This window comes from Podarcis muralis, chromosome 1 (genome assembly GCF_964188315.1).
Source record: "Podarcis muralis chromosome 1, rPodMur119.hap1.1, whole genome shotgun sequence".
NCBI classification, from domain to species: Eukaryota; Metazoa; Chordata; class Lepidosauria; order Squamata; family Lacertidae; genus Podarcis; species Podarcis muralis.
Genome location: NC_135655.1, coordinates 32,786,973 through 32,808,558, shown reverse-complemented (window position 1 = coordinate 32,808,558; position 21,586 = coordinate 32,786,973). Strand labels below are relative to the sequence as shown.

The 21,586-nt window shown below is 40.3% G+C and overlaps 1 protein-coding gene across 4 annotated transcripts in view; it reads left to right on the top strand.

The window, feature by feature from the left end:
* Nucleotides 1-21,586, top strand: part of MIPOL1 (mirror-image polydactyly 1) — a 193,236-nt gene that overhangs the window by 62,250 nt on the left and 109,400 nt on the right. For all 4 annotated transcript variants that reach the window (XM_077925815.1, XM_077925813.1, XM_077925823.1 and 1 more), the window contains exons 6-8: nt 10,048-10,177; nt 13,186-13,219; nt 13,480-13,650. In XM_077925815.1, the coding sequence (XP_077781941.1) occupies nt 10,048-10,177; nt 13,186-13,219; nt 13,480-13,650 (335 nt within the window). The remainder of the gene's footprint in view (nt 1-10,047; nt 10,178-13,185; nt 13,220-13,479; nt 13,651-21,586) is intronic.

Genomic DNA, 21,586 nt, shown 5'->3' with positions numbered 1-21,586 from the left:
GCAAATTTCTCTCAATGTATCACTCTTCCTTTTTGTCTTTCAATGAGGATTTAAAACTTAAGTGAAATGTGACACACATTACTTTAAATGAGGTGGGGAAAGTTATGATTGTTGTGGTAGTAAACAAGCAACAGTTTGGGCTTGGAGGAGAGAACAATCCAGTAACACAAGAATAAGGATTATATTTGCATTGGTAATTCCATATTACCTTAAAAGTGCTCCTTTTTATCTTTCGCTGATCAGTAAAGGGAAATATCTACCATTTCATTTAAGCTCAATCGACAGACTTTTTTTAGATGCCATTTATTTTTTCTTTCTTGCATGTCATCCATTAAAGATTAGCTGTGGAAGGTTGGAGCATGGAGAGATTATGAATGACAGAACAACTCCTGTGGAATAATAATCAGTTTTTGATATTTAATGCTGTTTGACTTTTGCAGACACATTTCTTATTAACCTTTGATACAAAGAGAAATCCAGGTTCCTGATATCTCATGGAGAAGATGAATTTGAGATCCTCTTCCAATTAAACTGAAATAAGGCCAATATTGGGCTTTAGCCAAAAGATCTCAACAGTTCCCAACCCTTGTGTTTATAAATCTAAATATGTGTGACATTCTATTTTTAAAAGTATGTAACGAACATAGTTTTACTAATAATTGAGTCGTAAAATTATTCTTTCTATATACAGTATGTATCTAGCCGTTATGGTGTAAGATTCATATGTTATGCAAATTCATTTCCTAAACCTTTCATCTGATGGTTTCTTGATAAAGGCAAAGACTTTTAATGCACTATAGGTGTGGTTTACTTCCACTAAAATCAATCAGAGATTTGCCATAGACTTCTGTAAACTTGCTCAACTCATAGCATTAAGAAATTTGAAACAAGGCAGTGGTTTTGCTTCTCAAGAATTCTAGTAATTCATATGAAGAATGTGTGAGGTGGGGAGCCTCAGCGTAAAATCATATTCTGTAAATATGGGTACATTTGTAAAATAAGCTTGTGTCACAGATGCCAGATAGCATGTTTTGAAACTATAGAATAATTCTCAGTGACTGAAAGTACAATCATATATCCCACCTAGGAATAAACCTCATTGAACTCAGTGAGACTTACTTCTGAGTAGACACATTTAAGATTACACAGCCGGTCATCAATATGCTATGTGTATGAATTATTCAATATAGTTGTTAATTGTGTATGTTCTTGCTAGCAAAATGCCCTTCTGTAGACTCAGAAGTATCCTAGTAGCTCCTTTGAGAGACTACTTTATTGATGAGAGACATTCATCTGCATACAATTCAAAATCCCCGAATTTTCACTATTTAGCTAAGCAAGGATTTTTCGAATTGCAGCTGCAAGACAGTAGTGTAGATTCTGAAAAGTCAGCGTCACCCCTGCAAAAATTATTATTTTGAAAGGAGGAGGGTGGTTTTTGCACCGGTACAAGGACTGGTTTCAGTAAGAAACTGTAAGTGCAGTGGAGATAAATGTATACGTATTCTCATTTGCATGCCTTCTCTTTCATTTTCTTTTTGCGTAGCTGAGTAAACAGGAATGCCACTGTGCAATGTCTCTTTGCTTGCTTATTGCTAAACAGTTCAGGTTCTTTGGTAAAATCAGTACATTTACAGCACCCAAAATTTAGGAGCTGTTGAGTACTGCAAACTAAATACATACAACAAACACACGGCAACAAGGATGTCAGCGCATTCTATCTGTGTTTGCACACATTGCTTTATCTACCAAGTCACATTTATATGTAAATGACTTTAAGTCTGTAATTCCTAGTACTGACCTGTCAAAAACTGTTCTACCTCTATTTTATTCATGCATCTTTCTAATGCTTCTACATTTCAGTTATCCTAATGACGTCAGAACAACATAATAAAAAGTGTATTGTGACTTGGGACTATTTCCATTCATTTTAACAGGACCACAATCTGGTCCTTAGAAAATTTTCTGGGATTATCAGTATTTTGCAATATGTTACGTGCACAGTCTGATTAGTACCATATTGTAATGACCCGTACATATATACACAAATTTCTATATTGGCACGGAGAGGATCCAAAGCTCTCTGGGTTGCAACGATTGCTAAACTCCAAAATAAAACCCCACCAAAGAAGTTTCATATTTTAGGTCTCTTACGTCTTCCCCTTCCCAAACAATTTTCCTTACTCCTTTTTTTTTTTTTTTACTCCTTTCCAGGAGATTATTAACTAAACAAAAAATGATTATAAGTAGATTTACCATTAATGAACGAAGAAGAAGAAAAGCAAGCAACCCATTACAGGAATCTCAGATTGAAAGGATGGCATGACAGAACAAGCTTTATCTCTCACTTCGCCCCCCCCTCCTCCCCGTCCTTTTAAAATGAGAACAAAAATGGAAAATGTTATTTGTTCTCCATTTTCCACTCCCATGACATATTAACTCTATATAGGCCTGTATAATCTAAAAATATCTTTCAGATTAGGAAAGCTTTATCTTTACTAGAGATGTCCTCAACATAAAAAGTACCCTTTCGTCCCTTCTATTGACCTTTTTGGGTAGAAGACATCTGTGCATATCCATTAGAAGTCCTGTGATCATTCCTTCACCAGCTCTAAGGAAAATCCTAGGTCACTCAGAGTTCAACAGCCCCTAATCCTGAATACTAAATCCAAAATCACAAAACTACTCACAACAGTCTCCTCATTATTGCAGCAAATTTCTTTCTTTCTTTCTTTCTTTCTTTCTTTCTTTCTTTCTTTCTTTCTTTCTTTCTTAACTTACTGAGGATACCTAAGCAACGATTGCAATCAGAACTACGTAGAAAACTTAGAAAATGTACACAATAGAAAGGGGGGTGGAAAGGTGGGAGGGAGCTGCTTCTAAAGATGTTGACATTTTATGTGCCATTTTTTGTTATTTTTAATTTTTCCTGCGGAAAGGAGAAATTGTAGGTGGTATTCTCATTTTGCAAAAAAGGAGGGGGGGAATCATACTGGATTTTTTTGCAAGAAGTAATCTGCAACAATTAAGTCTCAGTGTGGCGTAGTACAGAGTTAAGAGTTCTGTGCATTATATTGACTTGTAGATCTTAGCTGTTGGCTGTTTTAAGTCCTTAAAAAAATCCAGACCGTGCGAGTTTTGCAAGTGTGTGGTTTTTTTTAATATCCCTTTTTTCTGCCATCAGTTCAGTTTCTATATTTATCCAGATGACCCCTAAGAAATCAGCAAACAGACATCTTTTCTGGGAAATGCCCCCCCCCCCTCCTCTCACCCACCTCCTCTCAAAGGTTCTGTTGTTTGGAGAATCGTGAACCAATGTTTATACTAGCATGATTTCTAACACCCTCTCTTGCTACTACTGTATTTTAAAGGTAGCTAAAAAGTGTGGCCGAAAGGTTTGCCAACCGAATCAGGTTTAACTAAGAAAATATGTACACTGCTTTGACTCAGTAAACTCATACTCCGAATGGTTCAGCTTCTTCATATTTGCTCTATCCTATATTAGAAAACAATTAGCTTACTAAACAAATTTGAGCATTTGGGGGAAAAGATCTACTTTGAGTCTCTCTCATTTGACTAAGAATTACAGGATATTTGATAAGCTTGTTTAAAAATGGACATATCCAAATATTATCGTAAACACCCAATGATTTGTTTTACCTGCAATATAAGTATTTTACTTAGTTGGCTTACATAGTAGCTAATAATATTTGTTAATGTAATTTAACTGCTGTGAACCTTTACTGAACAAATATTGAAATTTATACAAGTCAAAGAATGAGGATCTCTAATGACTTTTGTAAAGACTTCCGTTTAATAGTTAAAAGAGAAAAGTTTATATGACATAGCCAATGTAATTAACAGCAGGTTTTACATTTAATAAAAAGAAAGAAGCATATGTATTTGCCTTATTCATTCCAGCATAATTTGCATTACAGTTATGGGTATTTAATGAGCAAATTCCAGCTAAAATGCTATGTTGATTTTCTAAGTGAACTTTGAAATAGCTATGTACCTTACAAAAACTGCCTGTTTACAGTTATTATCTATCTTAAAACTACAAGTCTGTTAGACTTGATGGATTGGGGACAATTATATTTCTGAAGGGGCAAATCATTTTTGTAGGCTGGGTATTTAGTAATCTTGTTACAAATAACCTAAAATACGTTTTAATAATTGGAAATTTATGTTTCTATCATTTATGAAGCAAAATGCACTCGTGTTGATTTGTTTGAACTGTTGAGTTGTAGTCACGCTCAACACTTATGTTGAAATCAATGGGCTTAAGTGTGCTTAACTTTGGCCAATTCCTTATCTCCCTCCCCTCACTTTGCATATCATTAGCCCCTGACATTAAATGCACGTTGACTTCAATAAGCTTCACATTTCAATTAAAATGTCGTTTTTAAAAAGAAAAAGAAACAACTTAAACATACTAGGCTTGGCTGAAATATTGTTGCCAAGGTAAACCTTGGTGTTCCAGGAAATAACAAAGGTGACTTTGGAACAAGAGTCCTAAAAGTCCTTGCCAGTAGTTCCACTGAAGTACGATATCCTACCCAGAAATCTTCATAGCAGGTCACTTTTTTTCCCCTTCCAGAGTTCTCTGTCGGACAACTCGAAAGCAGGTTACCTATTAGACTGCCTCACCCCATCAGCTGCACTGCCTCAATGCACCTGTGGAGTGCACTTGTATTAGAAAGTGGGATTTTAATGTTGCAGCTCCAGCCTCCCTGGAATCAATCAGCACCCAAAATTAGACAGCTGCCTAGAGTCATGATGCTTAGGCATGTACAGTGGTACCTCGGGTTAAGTACTTAATTCGTTCCGGAGGTCCGTACTTAACCTGAAACTGTTCTTAACCTGAAGCACCACTTTAGCTAACGGGGCCTCCTGCTGCCGCCACGCCGCCAGAGCACGATTTCTGTTCTCATCCTGAAGCAAAGTTCTTTTTTTTTTTAATTCAAAATTAAAACAAGACATATTATCCAAAAACATATCATCCTTGCCCCGCCCCCATTTTTCCTCCCTTCCCCCCCCCCCACAAAACCCACCCACCCCCACCCCCCAACTTCCCTCAGTTCCAGTCTTTGGTTTCTCTGAGACTGCTGTTTTCTGCATGTCACAAAGTTGTATAGATCCTCAAACTATTTAGCTGATTATTATCAATAAAAAGTTTGTGAATGTTTATTCAAAACCTGAAGCAAAGTTCTTAACCCGAGGTAATATTTCTGGGTTAGCGGACTCTGTAAACTGAAGCGTATGTAACCTGAAGCATCTGTAACCCGAGGTACCACTGTAGTGAAAACCTTCTTGTCTAAGAAATGTGTACCTGACGTGTAACCTAGTCATTTAATTGCAAATCTGCAGAAATGGTTTTAAAGGGTTGGATTCAACTAATGGGACCCACAAGCAAAAGTCCGCACAAGGACTTCTGCTAGTGCAAGGGGGCCTTCCCCACCCCTCCCTCCCTCCCCACACGTGCCCCTTCCACCCCCTTAAACTGGCTCTGGGCAGGGTTGGGATTTTACAGTTTTTGGAGTTTGCTGAAGTGATTTTATTTTTCTAGAGGTTGTGCTTCTGTGCTTTATTCTATTTTTATATTGTGCACTGCTTTGGCAACTTCATGCAGTGAAGTGGTTTATTAATGCATTAAATAAATAAAATTAATGAAAATGATGCTGGCTTTCACCAAAAGTTCGCAATACCCGTGATTTAAAGGAACTGATTCACATGTACAAAAGGTTTGCTGAGGCAGCTCTATTGAAACTGTGGGCTTCGTGATCACTTCTTGTGTCTTCAGTAAGCTCTCCTGTCCCATTTGCTGCTCAGAGCTGTGAACAGGTTTCTTAACACTGAAGTCCATACTTCTATTTACTTTTTCTGATACTTAAGTCAGCATCTCTGTAATGTAAAACCAGGTTTTAGATTTTGCTTGGTCTCCAGTGCATGGACTCAACAGCTTGCCCCTCTTCTTAGTGATACTCTTTTTAATATACTCACTGCTTCCCTCTGCCTAGGCTTAACATATCTAATTTATTTTTGCCTACCCTTTTATGATTTGACTTCTAGACCCTTTATCTCAGTGACTCTCCAGCTTGTCAAAGTCCTTGAACTTAGTGCTCCAAAGTGAATAAAGTATTCTGTGTGTGGTCTTACCAGTGCTGAGTGGCATGGCAACGTTAGTTTTGAGTCTTAGCCATAGCGCTTGCATGGAGGGAACTTATTTATCTGTTCCATTTTACATTCCATCTTTCTCCAATGAGATCACAACGGCAGGTGTTTTCTTACCACCACACTGGTATGAGATAGGTTAGGCTGATAGTGATTAGTGACCTGCATGGATTTGAAATGGTATTTCTCCTCCCAAGTCCTGTGCTTTTATCCATTGTCCCAGGTTGGTTCAAGAAATTAGGTTGACAGTGTAATGCTGCAACACATCTAGTCCATAATTTTTTCTCCAGGGTGTTGCTCATCAGCCACTTACCTATGTTGTTTTGGGTATAAAAATGAGCACTAACAAACCTTGCCCAGAAATCAGGAGAAACTGCTTGGATAATGTTTGGAGAAGAAAAATAGTCTAGCGTGCTTTTAGGATGTACAGATTTGTTAAATAAAATGATATTACAGGCACACACACCCATTTACATGTGTTCAATATGTGTGCGACTGCACCAAACCTGAAAGTGACCTGAAAATGCCACAAAAGGGGGTGGAGCAGGGTTTTTTTGCAGGGTTTTCCAATGGTGTTTCAAATATACCTGATTTCACTGACATGCACAATGCCTTGGAATATAACCCACATGTAAATGGAGAGTTGCCTGTATACATTTGCATTAAATAAAAGCGATCCATCAGTCATTTTCCACCTTTCCAAAATTAAAACCCAAAGCGGCTTATGACATATAAAATAATTGCATCACTACAAACATAACAGAAACAATAAACAGAACAACCAGAAGTACACAACCAAATTGAACAATTGCCCCATAAACCATAAGATCCACAATAAAGATGCAAAAAATTAACAACAACCCCTCCACAACAAAATCCCCTAAACAGGACCCCAACCCAACAGCTTCTGCAGCTGGAGTCAGTCAGGGCCCTACCCTCACAGCCAAGATGGTTGCAGCTAAGAAAAGTCTATTAATGATATTGTATGACCTTTTAGTGGCAAATGTTTGGTGAGGGTGCAAATGTTACGGTAGATATTAACCCATAACCTAAATCATTCCATTACTCTGTCCACTTTCGGATTTTTCTTTTTTTAAAGAAACACCTTTGTCCTTCCTGCCACATAAAAGCTACTCCTGAAGCTAAATGCCAATCTGGGCTGGGGTGTGTGGACACCCCCATTGAGAAGCAGGTCCACATCTCTTTCATACATCTCCTCAAAGCCCATATAGCATGGGTAGACAAACTAAGGCCCCGGGGGCCAGATCAGGCCCAAACGCCTTCTCAATCCGTCCCGCGGACAGTCTAGGAATCAGCGTGTTTTTACATGAGTAGAATGTGTCCTTTTATTTAAAATGCATCTCTGGGTTATTTGTGGGGCATAGGAATTTTCTTCTTCTTCTTCTTCAAAATATAGTCCAGCCCCCCACAAGGTCTGAGGGACAGTTGACCAGCCCCCTGCTGAAAAAGTTTGCTGACCCCTGCCATATAGTATTATACCATCATAAAAAAATTCCTTCCAGTGGCACCTTAGAGACCAACTAAGTTTCTTATTGGTATGAGCTTTCGTGTGCGTGCGGTGGCGCTGTGGGTTAAACCACAGAGCCTAGGACTTGTCGGTGGTTCGAATCCCCGCAATGGGGTCCTGATGCTCGGTCGCTGCTCCTGCCAACCTAGCAGTTCGAAAGCACATCAAAGTACAAGTAGATAAATAGGTACCGCCCTGGCGGGAAGGTAAACGGCATTTCGATGCGCTGCTCTGGTTCGCCAGAAGTGGCTTAGTCATGCTGGCCACATGACCTGGAAGCTGTACGCCGGCTCCCTCGGCCAGTAAAGTGAGATGAGAGTCCCAACCCCAGAGTCGGCCACGACTGGACCTAATGGTCAGGGGTCCCTTTACCTTTAAGGTGCTATTGGAAGGAATTTTTAAATTTTGTTTCGACTATGGCAGACCAACACGGCTACCTACCTGTAACTATACCATCATAGTTACTGTTCACACCTCCAAAATCAACCCATAGAAGTGCAACAGGTGTAGAGAAAGTTAGTGCAATGAGCTCACAGAAGGCATCATCTTGTTGTTACCAGAAATAAGTGACGGGGGTAGAGAGAGAGGTGTTGGTAGCAGTGACATGTCTCGTTTGACAGCAAGAAGGATGCAGCATGGGCTTAAAAAAATTAACACACTTCATTTGGGTGTCTTAGTCCTCTCTAGCCTTTTCAGATCTGGGACACACTGTTAACTCAAACATACATTTGGGAACCCATATCTTAATATATTTTTTTAATCATATATAAAGCCCTTAGCAACTTGAGACCAGTTTACCTATGAAACCGCCTTACCCCATGTATGCCCTCTCAACCACTTTGATCTGAAGAACTGGCATTCCTACAGGTCCCACATCCTAGCCCTTCCACATTTGTAAGAAATTGATCTTTAATGTGGCAGCACCTACATTTTACAACTCCCTGCCTGTTGACATAAGGCAGGCAGCTTCACTCTGTTCTTTTTGCCGCCTGCCAGAAACGCTTTTTGTTTGCCTGCCCAGATGTGTAGAATGTCAGTGTGTATTTTAATCTGATTTTGCTTTATTGTGCATTTTTATTTATTTATTTTTTGTTAAATGTTTTAAACAGTTGCTTTTGACTCTTTTCGCTAGTGATGTTATTGTTTCATTCGCTTGGAGGCTTTTTGCAAACAAGCAGCGTACAAACTTTTATGAAATGAAATGAAACAAATGTATTTGTATGGTTGGTAGTGGGTTAAGGGACGCTGGTGGCGCTGTGGGTAAAAGCCTCAGCGCCTAGGGCTTGCCGATCGAAAGGTCGGCGGTTCGAATCCCCGCGGCGGGGTGCGCTCCCGTTGCTCGGTCCCAGCGCCTGCCAGCAGTTCGAAAGCAAGCCCAGGTGCAAGTAGATAAATAGGGACCGCTTACTGGCGGGAAGGTAAACGGCGTTTCCGTGTGCTGCGCTGGCTCGCCAGATGCAGCTTTGTCACGCTGGCCTCGTGACCCGGAAGTGTCTCCGGACAGTGCTGGCCCCTGGCCTCTTAAGTGAGATGGGCGCACAATCCCAGAGTCTGTCAAGACTGGCCCGTACGGGCAGGGGTACCTTTACTTTTACCTTTTATGGTTGGTAGTGCTACTGCTTCAACTCACCTTAGATCAGACAGATGAAGGCCAGTAGCCTAGACTCTCTGAATTGTGTCCACAGGTTAGAAAAATTAATTTGGAAAATAAAATTTTGTCCAGACTAACGTTTGGGAATTTATGGAAATCCGTTCCCGTTGTGGGTCAGAAGGGCACCCCCTTCCCTGTTGAACATCTTGCACCAACTGAATACTTTTTAAATTTTATTTTAGCAAGGCATTTTCACTGAATTCTGATCCCATAGTTTTAACTTACTTTTATCTTGTTTTACTGAGTTACTTATACACTGCTTAGAGACAGATGTAATTAAAAGGTGTATGAATTGTTGAAATAAATTAGAAAGATAGATTAGATTAGATTAGATTAGATTAGGCACCAGATTTAGCCATTGCTTTTTTTCTGGGGGGACGCAGGGGTACACATACCCCTAAACATTTTGTGAATCTAAGTTTGACCTCATTGAGGGGCAGTATTTCAATATGAGTAGGAAAATGAGAGTACCTTCCCCTAAACATTTTTTTTAGGGGGGGGAGCACTGGATTTAGCTGTGTGGAGTGAAAAGCCATTAATCTGGATGGTTACAAGCTTGCTCTAAATTAGTGAAAAATGCACATTGCTTTCGGTATGTTCAAGGAATCACAGGACACACACACAAACAAAAAGGTAAAACCTGCATGTTTGTTTCTGTCCTACTTACACGTTTAAAACTCTTGCTTTATTGTAGCTCTAGTAGAAGAGATTCATTGTGCGCAGCGAGAGCGTGATGAGGCTGTCTTGGCTAGGCTGAAGCTTCCCAACGAAGAGAGGAAGGATGCCTGTAAACGAATGAAACTCTTGGAACGATCTTTTGAAACGTACGTACGTAATTGGCCGCCATATGTAAAACTTACTGCTATTTAATCAAATATCTTCTGGATCTGACTCCTTTTTTCCACGTGACAAACGTGCATGCTAGTATGCACTCTTTTTCACTCTCCCCATCCCGCATCTACTTCTTCAGCTTCTTATCCTTGGCCACCGCAGGTCTTGTCAGCCTTGGAGGCAAAGATTGTCGACTTACTACAGTTATAGTCTTATACCTTATTACTAGCCCACCAAGTCTTCATTAGTGCTATATACCGTACTTTTCCATGTATAAGACTAGGGTTTTTTTTTACTTTAAAATAAGGTTAAAAATCTGGGGGCGTCTTATACACGATAGTGCATATGCCCATTTTCTAAATTTGGGCCCCCAAAAAGTAGGGGGGGCGTCTTATACATGGGGGCATCTTATACACGGGAAAATACGGTTTATCTCAGGCCTAGGCAAACTTGGCCCTGCAGATGTTTTGAGACTACAATTCCCATCATCCCTGACCCCTGGTCCTGTTAGCTAGGGATGATGGGAGTTGTAGTCCCAAAACATCTGGAAGACTGAGTTTGCCTATGCCTGGTATATCTGTTCCCTGATACAAACTAGGGAGAAATTCAGCATCACAATAAGGTAATAATTCAGTCAAGGCAAGCATTTTGGCTAACAAGACAGAACGACACACACACACACACACACACATGCTGTACTGGGCAGTCTCCTGAGGTCTCCCCCCTCCCCCCGCAATATCAGGGCAGAGTGGGGGGGGTAGGACTCAATTGCACAAGAGGAAAGCTCTGAGAAGCTTGTTAGTTGTATCCAACCCTGAATCCTGTATCTGGGAGGGAGGAGGAAGTACTTGCCAGTTTCTTAGTAACCATATCACAGGTTTCCTAGAGTAGTGAGGTAGCAACTCAGAGGCCCTCATGGGGGTTGGAGGAGGAGCAGCTTGTGAAGTGCCCCACCGGCTCTCTTAAAAGTTGGGTGCGCCTGTTGTTAGCGCATCAACGAGAGTTTTATTTTTTGCCACACTGGGAGATAGTCTTGAACAGGCCATTGGCTTTTTTTGTCGCAGTTTTTATTATTGATTTCAGGTCACAGTTTTGCTCCCGAGACAGAAAACGAAGGTGAATCGCCATGGATATAGAGAGAAAAGTCCAGTATTGATTTTATTCAGCAATAAATCAAGGAAGTGTGACATTTCATGCAAGGGTCCAGTGCTTGGGCTACAAGGCTGTCGGTCTGAAGTTTCCCTATATAGAAAATCAATCAAACCTTTAAGGCCAGTAGATGATTTTCATCAGGAAAAAGCAAAACCCACATGCTTATTAAGGAGTAGTAATCAAAGCATGCATCCCTCTTGTCCCTGCACCTGCTGCATTGCAAACGCATTTCTTATATTACTTTAAAATAGAATTATTTCTATGGACCATACACTACTGAGTCATGCTTCAAAAATTCACTGCTACCGGTGAACTTAAGGGCCTAACTTACATCAATTTATTTCAGTGGGTTTACTCAGTGTATGACTTAGTTGGATATGATGCTCTGTGCTTGTTTTGTTCTACTGCATAAACAAAATGCAAAAGATGGAGCTGTTGCAGGTAGTACATCAACTATCAGTATAGTTCCTGTTAGTGGTTATACAATCACAGCTTTGTATTGGCTCCTGCTATCATTTCTGCTAAATGTGTTCCGGCTCCAAAATCAATCAAAAATTGAATGGAAAATGTGAAAAGTTAGGAACTCAAATTCACCTTTCCATCAGCCTTTGAAACAGTGTCCAGAAACATTCTTGTCAAAGTTGTCCATGTAGCTATACTTACTATTGTCCAAACAGCAGCCAGCCGATCTTGATTATTCACCCCTCCCCTGCTAACAGGAGCCCATATAGCATTCAAAGATCCTCTTCAGAGGCAGATAAAGGGGCAAACTGCAAACTTTTTGTACATTAGCTTTTTTCTTTTCTTTTTTTCAACTATCCTGGTAACACATGTACATTGATTTTTAGAGGTTATTTATATTTATCCCTCTTTTTTAAAAAGTGGGTTCATTACGTTGTGTGAAAAGCTGGTTCAATCAAATTAACAATGTGGAGAGAGAGAGAGAGAGAGAGAGAGAGAGTGTCAGTCTTGTATAACCTGTTTAACTGTGTTGTGACTTACTTCCAGCATTTGTCTTGTTAAAATGGGGTGGGATCCAGTTAATGCAAACTCATTAGTTTTCTGTCTGCAGCTATGCAGAATGGTCTTGACAGAGTTGTAAATCTACTAACAACAATTTTTCGGTAAAAGTGGGGCTGTTCAAGAGTTGATGGACGGAGACCTTTAATGGCTTAGCTTTACACACACATTTCAGCTGGGCTGAAAGAGTTTTAAAAATAAATTTCTTATTTTCTGACCTGCTGAGAAGCAGAAAACATAGCAAGGCAACCTCATCCTCCTTTCCATCGCTTTGGGATGCAATCCTACACAAACCTACTTGAAAGTACAGTAAGTGCCATTAAAGGCAGTGAGACTTACTTCTAAGTAAATATGTTTAGGATTGGAGTGTTGGTGTTTGCTTTCTTTTATTATTATTATTATTATTATTATTATTATTATTATTATTATTATTTGGGGGGTTGCATTAAGCAAAATTAAAATATATAAATTTCTGGTGGAAGTTGCGGGCCCAGAAATAAATAAATAAATAAATAAATAAATAAGAGCACCTGTGCTCCTGTCGCTGGGGAACTTTCTTCATCTAAGCACATATGAACAATTGATCCTTGTAGTCATATATAGCAGTAAACATTAATAACTTAACATTCTGAAGTCGGTACCTGAAGATATGGAGTATTATTGAAAGATGGAATCGAGCCGGTGGCACTTTAATATGTTCCATGTCATGGTTGACTCTAAAGACTAGTAGAATGAAATTACTTGAGGTTCTAAAGATTTAAAAAGCGAACTCATTTTGCTGCACTCAGGAAATGCTACTGATCAGGCTTTCTGTGTCCCTTTTTCCTAGGCTAGAAAATATTAACCCTGAAGAAAATGACATGGTAAGCCATTCTCTGAGGAGATTTCTTGATGTCAGTCTTATATCTTAGAGGCTTAAGTTCAATTGAGTGGGTTTCAGGAACTAAGATGTGGGGGGGAAGAAGAATTGACACACTAATAATGTACATCTTTGCTGCAGTATGAAAATTCAATAACTTCACTCAGTCAATTTACAATTCACATGTGCCTATTAATTAAAACCCCATATTAAATAAAATATATTAAAACTTCATGTCTGACTAACATAAAATGCTGTTGGTAGACATTACAGGAATTACTGAACAGAATAAACAATGCAGACACCGGGATGGCGATATGGAGGAGTGGAGCTGAAATTGTCGATCGAATATACAGGACCCAGGAACGGAAAAAGAAAATAATAGCTGAAGAAATGAATGCAGTGATAGAAGAGCGCGATGCTGCATTGGCTCAAGTAAGTCCACATTATTTTATAAAAGGATTTGTCGGCAGATACCCAATCACCCCCTTCTCTTCACGGCCGGGAAAAATGGAATTGCTTTCCTGTTTTAAGGTTTTAACTTCTTCAGAGAAAACTTCCTTGTGCTGAAAACCACCTTAGGAAATTATTGTTGTCACGCTGTAGTGAAATAAGAATAATATAAAAAGGAGATGTCCTATTCTTTTCTAAGCCACTGTTCAGAATAATAACGCATGAGGTAATTAGAGAAAGGTGATAAGAAAAATATAGGGGAAACAGAAACCTTGATCACACAGGAAGCTAAGATTAAAATCCGAGATGGGAAGTTGAGGTGGGAAATTTTAAGGGATTAAAATGACATTTAACACAGATAAGTGTAAAGAAATACAGACCGAGATGAAGGGGACGAAAAAAACACAACTGTATGTGTAAAAACGAATGTATAAATACATTACATGAGGAAGAAGCTTAGGTTCAAGTGCTGTTGGGAGAGACTTGGGTTTTAGAGGAGATCATGGTATAAATGTGAATCAGCAAGGTAAAGGCATTTGTCATTCTCTCCCCCCTCCCCCCCCCCCCATGTTGCTTTACTGAAGAATGGGGCCTATTTGCCTGCGATTCCCTCCATTCCAGTGTGAAATGGGATGGATAGGGCACTCATCATTAATGCATCTAGAATATTTCACATTAATTTTATGAGGCGTAGAAGTGAACAAGTTTGTCACAGGATCCTATGGGGCAGTGGCGCCGGGATATAGCTAGACCTGGATTCAGAGCAACCATTCCACAATTTGAAAGGCTTCCATTTATGGAAGAACTGGTGGTGATTCATCAAAGGCTCACAGACGTGGGAGGGGAGGCAGTTTTCATTGATTTCACCAACCACTTCCTATGCAACTTCCCATGCTGTTTAAGAGGGTTCTCTGACTTTCAAGGGTCAGGTTTACAGGGCACATGGGGGTGCAGGAGAAGAGAGAATAGACAAACAGTACCTGCGTTCTTTGAGTAGAACGCCACACACAGGATCTCTGAATCCAGTCCTCTGTTTGCAGGTTATTCTTAGTTTGGTGGGGCTGGGCTTGGCTATTCCAGAAATCGCCCACAGGGAAGAGGGACTATGGTGTGCAACAGCTGGCTGGGCCAAGCCAAGCCTTTCTGGTACATCATCTTGTAGTCTGATTGGGGGGAAATGGTGTGATGGAACCACTGGGGCTTGCACTGGTGAATTGGTGTGGGAAGGAGGACGCACTGAGAAAGAAGGATTGGCAACACTGGAACAGGACAGGGGCATATGAGAATCACAGAGGATGGCAGCTACGATTCGCAAAGGAGGAGAAGAATTGCGGACAGGGGAAAGGACTGCACAAAATTACTGAGAAATCTCTTCTCTGAAGTGAGGCATCTACTAAAGCCTAGTAGTGTGGTGCCTGAGGCATGTACAAAAGTTCTCAGTAAATATCTTACCAGAAATCCACAGGGCAAAGGCTCCCACTGAAGGAAGGGGGTGGAAGCAATTTTATGCTTCTGCAACTCCCCCAACCTCCCAATGATCCAGATGGGGTCCCCCAACCCCCAACCCCCCGAGCAGGTTTTTGAGGGCTCTGGAGTTACTGAGAAAGAATAGACCAAAATGATTCTCTCTGAGAACCTAAAGGCATCTGTTGCAAGCCATACACAGTCATTCAAAGTAGAGAAAAATAAGTACAGTGGTACCTCGGGTTATAGACGCTTCAGGTTACAGACGCTTCAGGATACAGACTCCCCTAACCCAGAAATAGTACCTCGGGTTAAGAACTTTGCTTCAGGATGAGAACAGAAATTGTGTGGCGGCAGCGGGAGGCCCCATTAGCTAAAGTGGTACCTCAGGTTAAGACCAGTTTCAGGTTAAGAATGGACCTCCAGAACGAATTAAGTTCTTAACCTGAGGTACCACTGTACTTCATAAAATGCCTGATTAACTTATAGGACTCATTACCGCAGGATGTGATGGGTATTAGTTTTTATCAGCTGTATTGGGGACTGTTTTTGATAGTTAAATGATGGAATCCTCATGTTCAGAGATAGTGACTGCATTTGGACATACACAAAGCTTCGGTTTGATGAACTTTGAACAAGCCTGTCCTCCTCCTTGGCTTATGTACTTCTAGCCAGGAAGAAGAGTTCTGAAACTTTTGCACCCACCTTTCTAGCTAACTGATTTGTCATGCCTTCCAACCCTGACAAACTGTGGATAACATTAACAATGGTTAGTTTCCAGCCAACCAGTTTAAAATCATGAGTTTTCGGGGGCGGGGGTTTAAGCCGGCTTATTTATGTTAAATGTAGTTAATGTTAACTAGAGCTCTGGGTCTAGATGAAATTCCAGGCTGTGGTTAATTAAAAATGGAAGGAAAAGATTTTTAACTCGTCTTCCTGGTTATTCATGTCTTACTAAACCATAGTTTAACATGATGTCTGAACACAGCCGGTATAGTCTGATAGTTAGGTGGGGGTAGCCTTAGCCTTCATATCTTGCTTGTAAGCTTTCAGAGATATTTGGCTGGCCACTGAGTGGATAAAGAATATTGACTTTGGTCTGATCCAGTATCTGGCTTGGATCCAAAGAACCTACGATGCACTCTTTGAGTGGAACATACTTCTGCTCATTGAGTAGGTGGGGAGATGCTGTTGAACTTGGTTGTAGCCTCTGCAAGGAGCCCCTGATGAGGGTCAGGTATACCTTTGCAGGGACAGATATGTGGGAGAAAACCAGCAGTACCCCTCCATGTATCTTTGGATTCAAGACTATCTTCTTGTGATGTTTGAATTCTCTGAAGACTTACTGCTACTGTGATCCACATTTTCGCTTACTGGTTGAAAATGAAATGTGTTAGCAGTTGCTTTCTGTTCCTCTAGTTCACCCATCAGAATATACTTATAACTTAAATTGCCTCTGGGAAATACAGTAGAATCTTTTGTTCCTGAACTGCTTTTTACACGCTGTATTTTTTTAATACAGACCACTAAAAGTAAGAGAGAAGATGACCGCCCAAGAAGAGGGGATTGCTATATTTGGTTGGTGACAGCTTTGGTTTGTTCAGCCTTTCTGGTCACAATATGCTTTCCAACAAGATGTCTCTGACTACTAGGTGTTAAGCAACTTAGGCTCTCAACTGTGGATGCGAATTGTGAATCTCTTTTGAGCTGAAAGACACAGTCCAAAATATTAAATACAGTCTTAATAGTAAAGGCCATTAATCCAGAGCGTTTTCTTGGCACTGTTCTCCTGGCACCTGATTTGTACATTTGTCAGTATAGCAGACTGGAAGTTTCAAGGAGATAGTGCGGGCCATAAATGCCTTTTTTATCTTAAGTATACTGCACTCCAAATATTTGATTCCAAGCAGTACTGCTCTACCTGATACGCATTACACTTAAGTGCAATGCATTTTTATGGACTTCTCGGTGGTAGCAGTGCCTGCCAATGATAACTTTTATTGCATCAGACCTGTCAGAATTTCACTGTTAGATTGTTTATCTGTATCTCTTCCCTGCACACACACCCCATTTATTCTCTGGTTGCTCTTTAGAGAGTGTGCTGTATAACAATTTTTAGCTACTTTGCTTTAATGCTGTCTCACAACCGACCTGCAAAGTGAATAAAAAGAAGGATTCTCATCTGGACATAAGGAAAGGATTAAGCTGTTGCTGATCCTTCATTGTGCTGACATTGAGATGAATGGTTGTGAACTGGCTGCGTTATTGGTGGATCGTTACCCTTAACTGCGGAAAAATATTTCTGTTCTTGGTTTGGGTTTTCGTTTTGCTTTCATTTAGGAACCGAATTTACAAAATAGTACTTCTCCATTTACACTGCACAAGAAATAAGATTTCCACAAGAATTCATGAGACTGAATCCCATCTATACTGTTCGGTTGTTGTTGTTTTTTAAAAAAAGATAAATAGGCGACCATTGCCTGTGAAAGCATAATCATTGTGGAGGTTTAGAGAAGGTTGGATTATGGAAGCTATGTGAAAGCCTCTTCTAGTTATAAGCATAAGTATCTGATTTAGGGTCAGATTGGATGGTGCCTTCTTTTCATATCCATCCCATATAGCTGGTGGCGTATGAGAGTCTGACAACCCTGCCGTCTTAGGATGCTTGTCGCAGTTCATTCCTGGATTTTACTTGAAATATCGGCCATGCAGAATGAGACTCAATGAGTTGGATTTTATGCACACAGGTCCTATTAACTCTTGAATAGTTTTCTCACTTGTGCATCTGATGACAGTGGAGGTGGGGCCAGTACCCTAGGAAGGTTGGTAGGCAAGGTGTGTTCTTTCTTCCTACCATGCGCATGGGATACATGCAGGCCCAGGTGTAGTGTAGCCCAGTCCAGCCTGTAATCTGGAGATAGGTAATACTCAAGTTGAAAACCTGCAATGGCTTTCATGTGGGTCTCCTGTTCCTACACAGTGCAGCATGTTTCAATAAAAGTGCATTTTATTATTCAATAGTTTCTTGACCCCCTGGTAGCTCTTCATGTGTTATTCAGTATAACCCCACCCTTCCCTTATTTGGAAACCAGCTGTACTCACTGTTTTCTTGCATGTACTAGATAAGTCCTATTGAGCGATTTACCCTGACCAGGAAATGGCTATTGAGTCACTTAGTATACGTTAAAGCTATTACAAGTTTGTACTAGAACCTGCAGCCAAGGTAGCCTCCTATGGATCAAAGGATATATAACAGAGACTACCTCCATGTGGCTACTATTGGCGCCTTCTGCTCAGTTCTAGGCCCCGTGTAACCTTGGAAGTAATGCAGCTTTAACATTAGTTTGGGTTCAGCAGGCAATGAAATTAATAGTTGCTGTATAGTAATACAACTTGTGTGTCTTCTGTGAGCAAACAGTTGTACTTTACTGTCTGTATTTGAACTAGCCTTTCAGGTATAGTATGGCATCACATTGTTATATAATGCAGTTAAGTTTTTAATTAACCTATAATAAACATGTGGCTATGCATTTAAGGGTTTTTAATTAGATTTTCCTTCAAACTTTGCTCTGCTTGTGTTTTCTTGGTGGAATGGGTAGTCAAAATTCTGACAGAGTCCCAGATATATGTGAGCACATTGTCTTAACAGAGCGATAGGCATTATCCTCACTGGGTTGAATGGTACATGTGTGTATAATCTGAGATCATTCACTAGATTGCTGAGCAAATATGCAAACTACTTTTTCTCTGTGCGAAAACAAATAAAATGGTATAAACTCAAATATTTGATACTACTTTTCGTATGTATTTTCAAGTGAATAAAAAACAAACAACTAAAGCATAACTAAACATTGACAGCAGTCTTTCTTCTAACTCTTGGCCCCTTCAGAGAGGAAAACCCACCAACCATTTACTCTCATTTTCCAAGATTATATTTGTTAGACAAGAGATAGGGATTTTTATATATATATATATATATATATATATATATATCTTCTCTTTGCAGAGAAAACGGTTTGTGCTTGAATGGAGGACAGAGCCTTCATTCAGACATCATACTAAACCATGGTTTATTATGCCAGGCTGTGTCTAGACAAAAATCACAGTTCAGCATTGCCTGAACCCTAAACTGCAGCTAATTTTAACCATGGTTTGTTTGAATCAAACCAGCTTTTATAGTCCATACTTTGAAGTTGGCTTGATTCAAACAAATCAAACCATAGTTAAGATTAATCACAATTTGTTGGGTCAGGGTGACACAAGGAGCTATGATCTATCAAATATGGAGGCAAAAGCTTTTGAACATTTGCAACCACACAGGGAGTGTCCCAACCTAGGGGGAGGCCAGGTTCCTTCCCATCATCATAAACCGTTATTGGACATGACATTTGAACACATGTATCCCTCCCAGATTTGTAATTAATATACTTTGTTGGTGACTGTTCAGCAGGTTTGGGTGTGTAGGTGCATGAATGTGGAAGTCTTTGTATGGAAATGTCCTCAACATATTCTCCTTCTGTTGAGCAGTGGTGTCTGAACATTTCAACTCTGATTAAATGTTAACGTTAACAGCTTGGGTTCTTAATAAAAGTATTGCCAGTAGTGGGCAGTATGATGAAATACCTCAGAGCTGCCGTTGGACCTTTGCCATTTACACCTTCTGGACAGGAATGTTTAGCATGAGAGAGGCTTGGCAGCCGAAACTAGGTAACTGAGGAAGGGACAGTGAGTTTTCTCTTATATGTTTGGGGGCAGGGACATAGCTATTTTTAAGTTGCAAGAGGGGCTTTGAACACTGGGTGTGATTTCTGTGCTCTCTGCCTTTTATAGCTGTAATTATGGGTACAGTCTCGCAGAAGGGCCAAGGATGTAGAATTCATTGCTGTTGAAGAGAGAGAAAAAAAGAATCATTTTATGGCCAGTGTGGCACTGTCTGTTTAATACTCGGCACCGAAGCAATAACGTAATTGGCAAGCAAACCTGGTTTTCCGGCTCTGAATAGTTTGATCACATCCTGCTCTGCAGGAACATGCTTATGACTGTTCATGAACAAAATTGGCACGCGCCCAATTGCTCATCTGAAATGAGCCAAAGGCCGTTTCTTCTGTTCGTGGCACCACTTGGCACAGGGCTTGCTGCTGTTCAATCGCTGGGAGCACAAAGATTTAGAAGCAGCACACTTGACTGCCCATCTTTATTGATTCCAGCTAGTCGTTGATAAATCAGTAAGCATCAATAGGCCTCACGAGCCTGCTTTAGAGCAGCCTTTTCTGCGCTTCAGTTTACCAAATGGAAGCACTCAAATCACTCTCTCCTCCCCCCCCCCCTTTCCTTTTGCAATGCAGAAAGCATTCAAGCATTCTTGCCACAGGCGAGCAAACATTTCTCATGTAAGAACTACACCTGTGAGGTACAGCAAGGTGATTTTTTTCCCTTTAAAAAAAGTTGTTAGATGCAAAAAAGGGTAAAAGAAAAAGAAAAAGAGTTTGCTTCATCTGGATTTAGGAACCTGTGTGCCCCACAATGCTGCATTACTGTTCTCTGAAATGGTTTTTTAAAAATGAAACATCAACCTTGTGTTGTTAAAACTCAGCATTTGAAAAGGTATTCTTGGGAGCCAGCACATTGTTGTGGTCAGAGCATTAGTAGCCAACAAGGTGGGTGCCCTTCAGACTACAATTTGCAGACTACAATTTCCATAATCCTGTGCCATAATGTCCGTGCGTCAGGTTGATTCAAGTTGAGGTCCGCAACATACTGAGGGTATGATATTGGCTACCCCTGCAAGAGAGTTTCCGGCTACAGCTGTGGAGATCAGTCTTCAAATCGCCACTGAGCCATAAAGCCCTCTTGAGCATATAAGAAGAGGCTGCTGGATCAGGGCAATGTGTGTGGGAAACCTTTGAGTAACCTTTGGACAGTCCCTGTCTTTCAAACTAACTTAGCTCACATAGTCCAATATAACCTAGAGGAGTTGGATTCTTGCCGGTTCCTGTCTCCCATCCATGACCTAGGCAAAATTGCAACATTAGTATTTCTTGCAAGAAAATGTGCAGAATAATGTGCTGAGCAACATTATTGTTGTTGCTGCTGATTTGTATACCTCCCTATACCCATAGATCTCAGGGCGGTTCACAGCATAAAATTACAATATCGAAACCACAAAATACATAAATTGTATACTATATTTATTATCTTATGAACCTGTATCTAACTTACTTATAGCACTGTGATTAGACAATGAAATACAATATTGATATGAATAGTACTGAAATAATCTTGAAAGTCTCATGGACTGCAAGAAGATCAAACCTATCCATTCTTAAGGAAATCAGCCCTGAGTGCTCACTGGAAGGACAGATCGTGAAGCTGAGGCTCCAATACTTTGGCCACCTCATGAGAAGAGAAGACTCCCTGGAAAAGACCCTGATGTTGGGAAAGATGGAGGGCACAA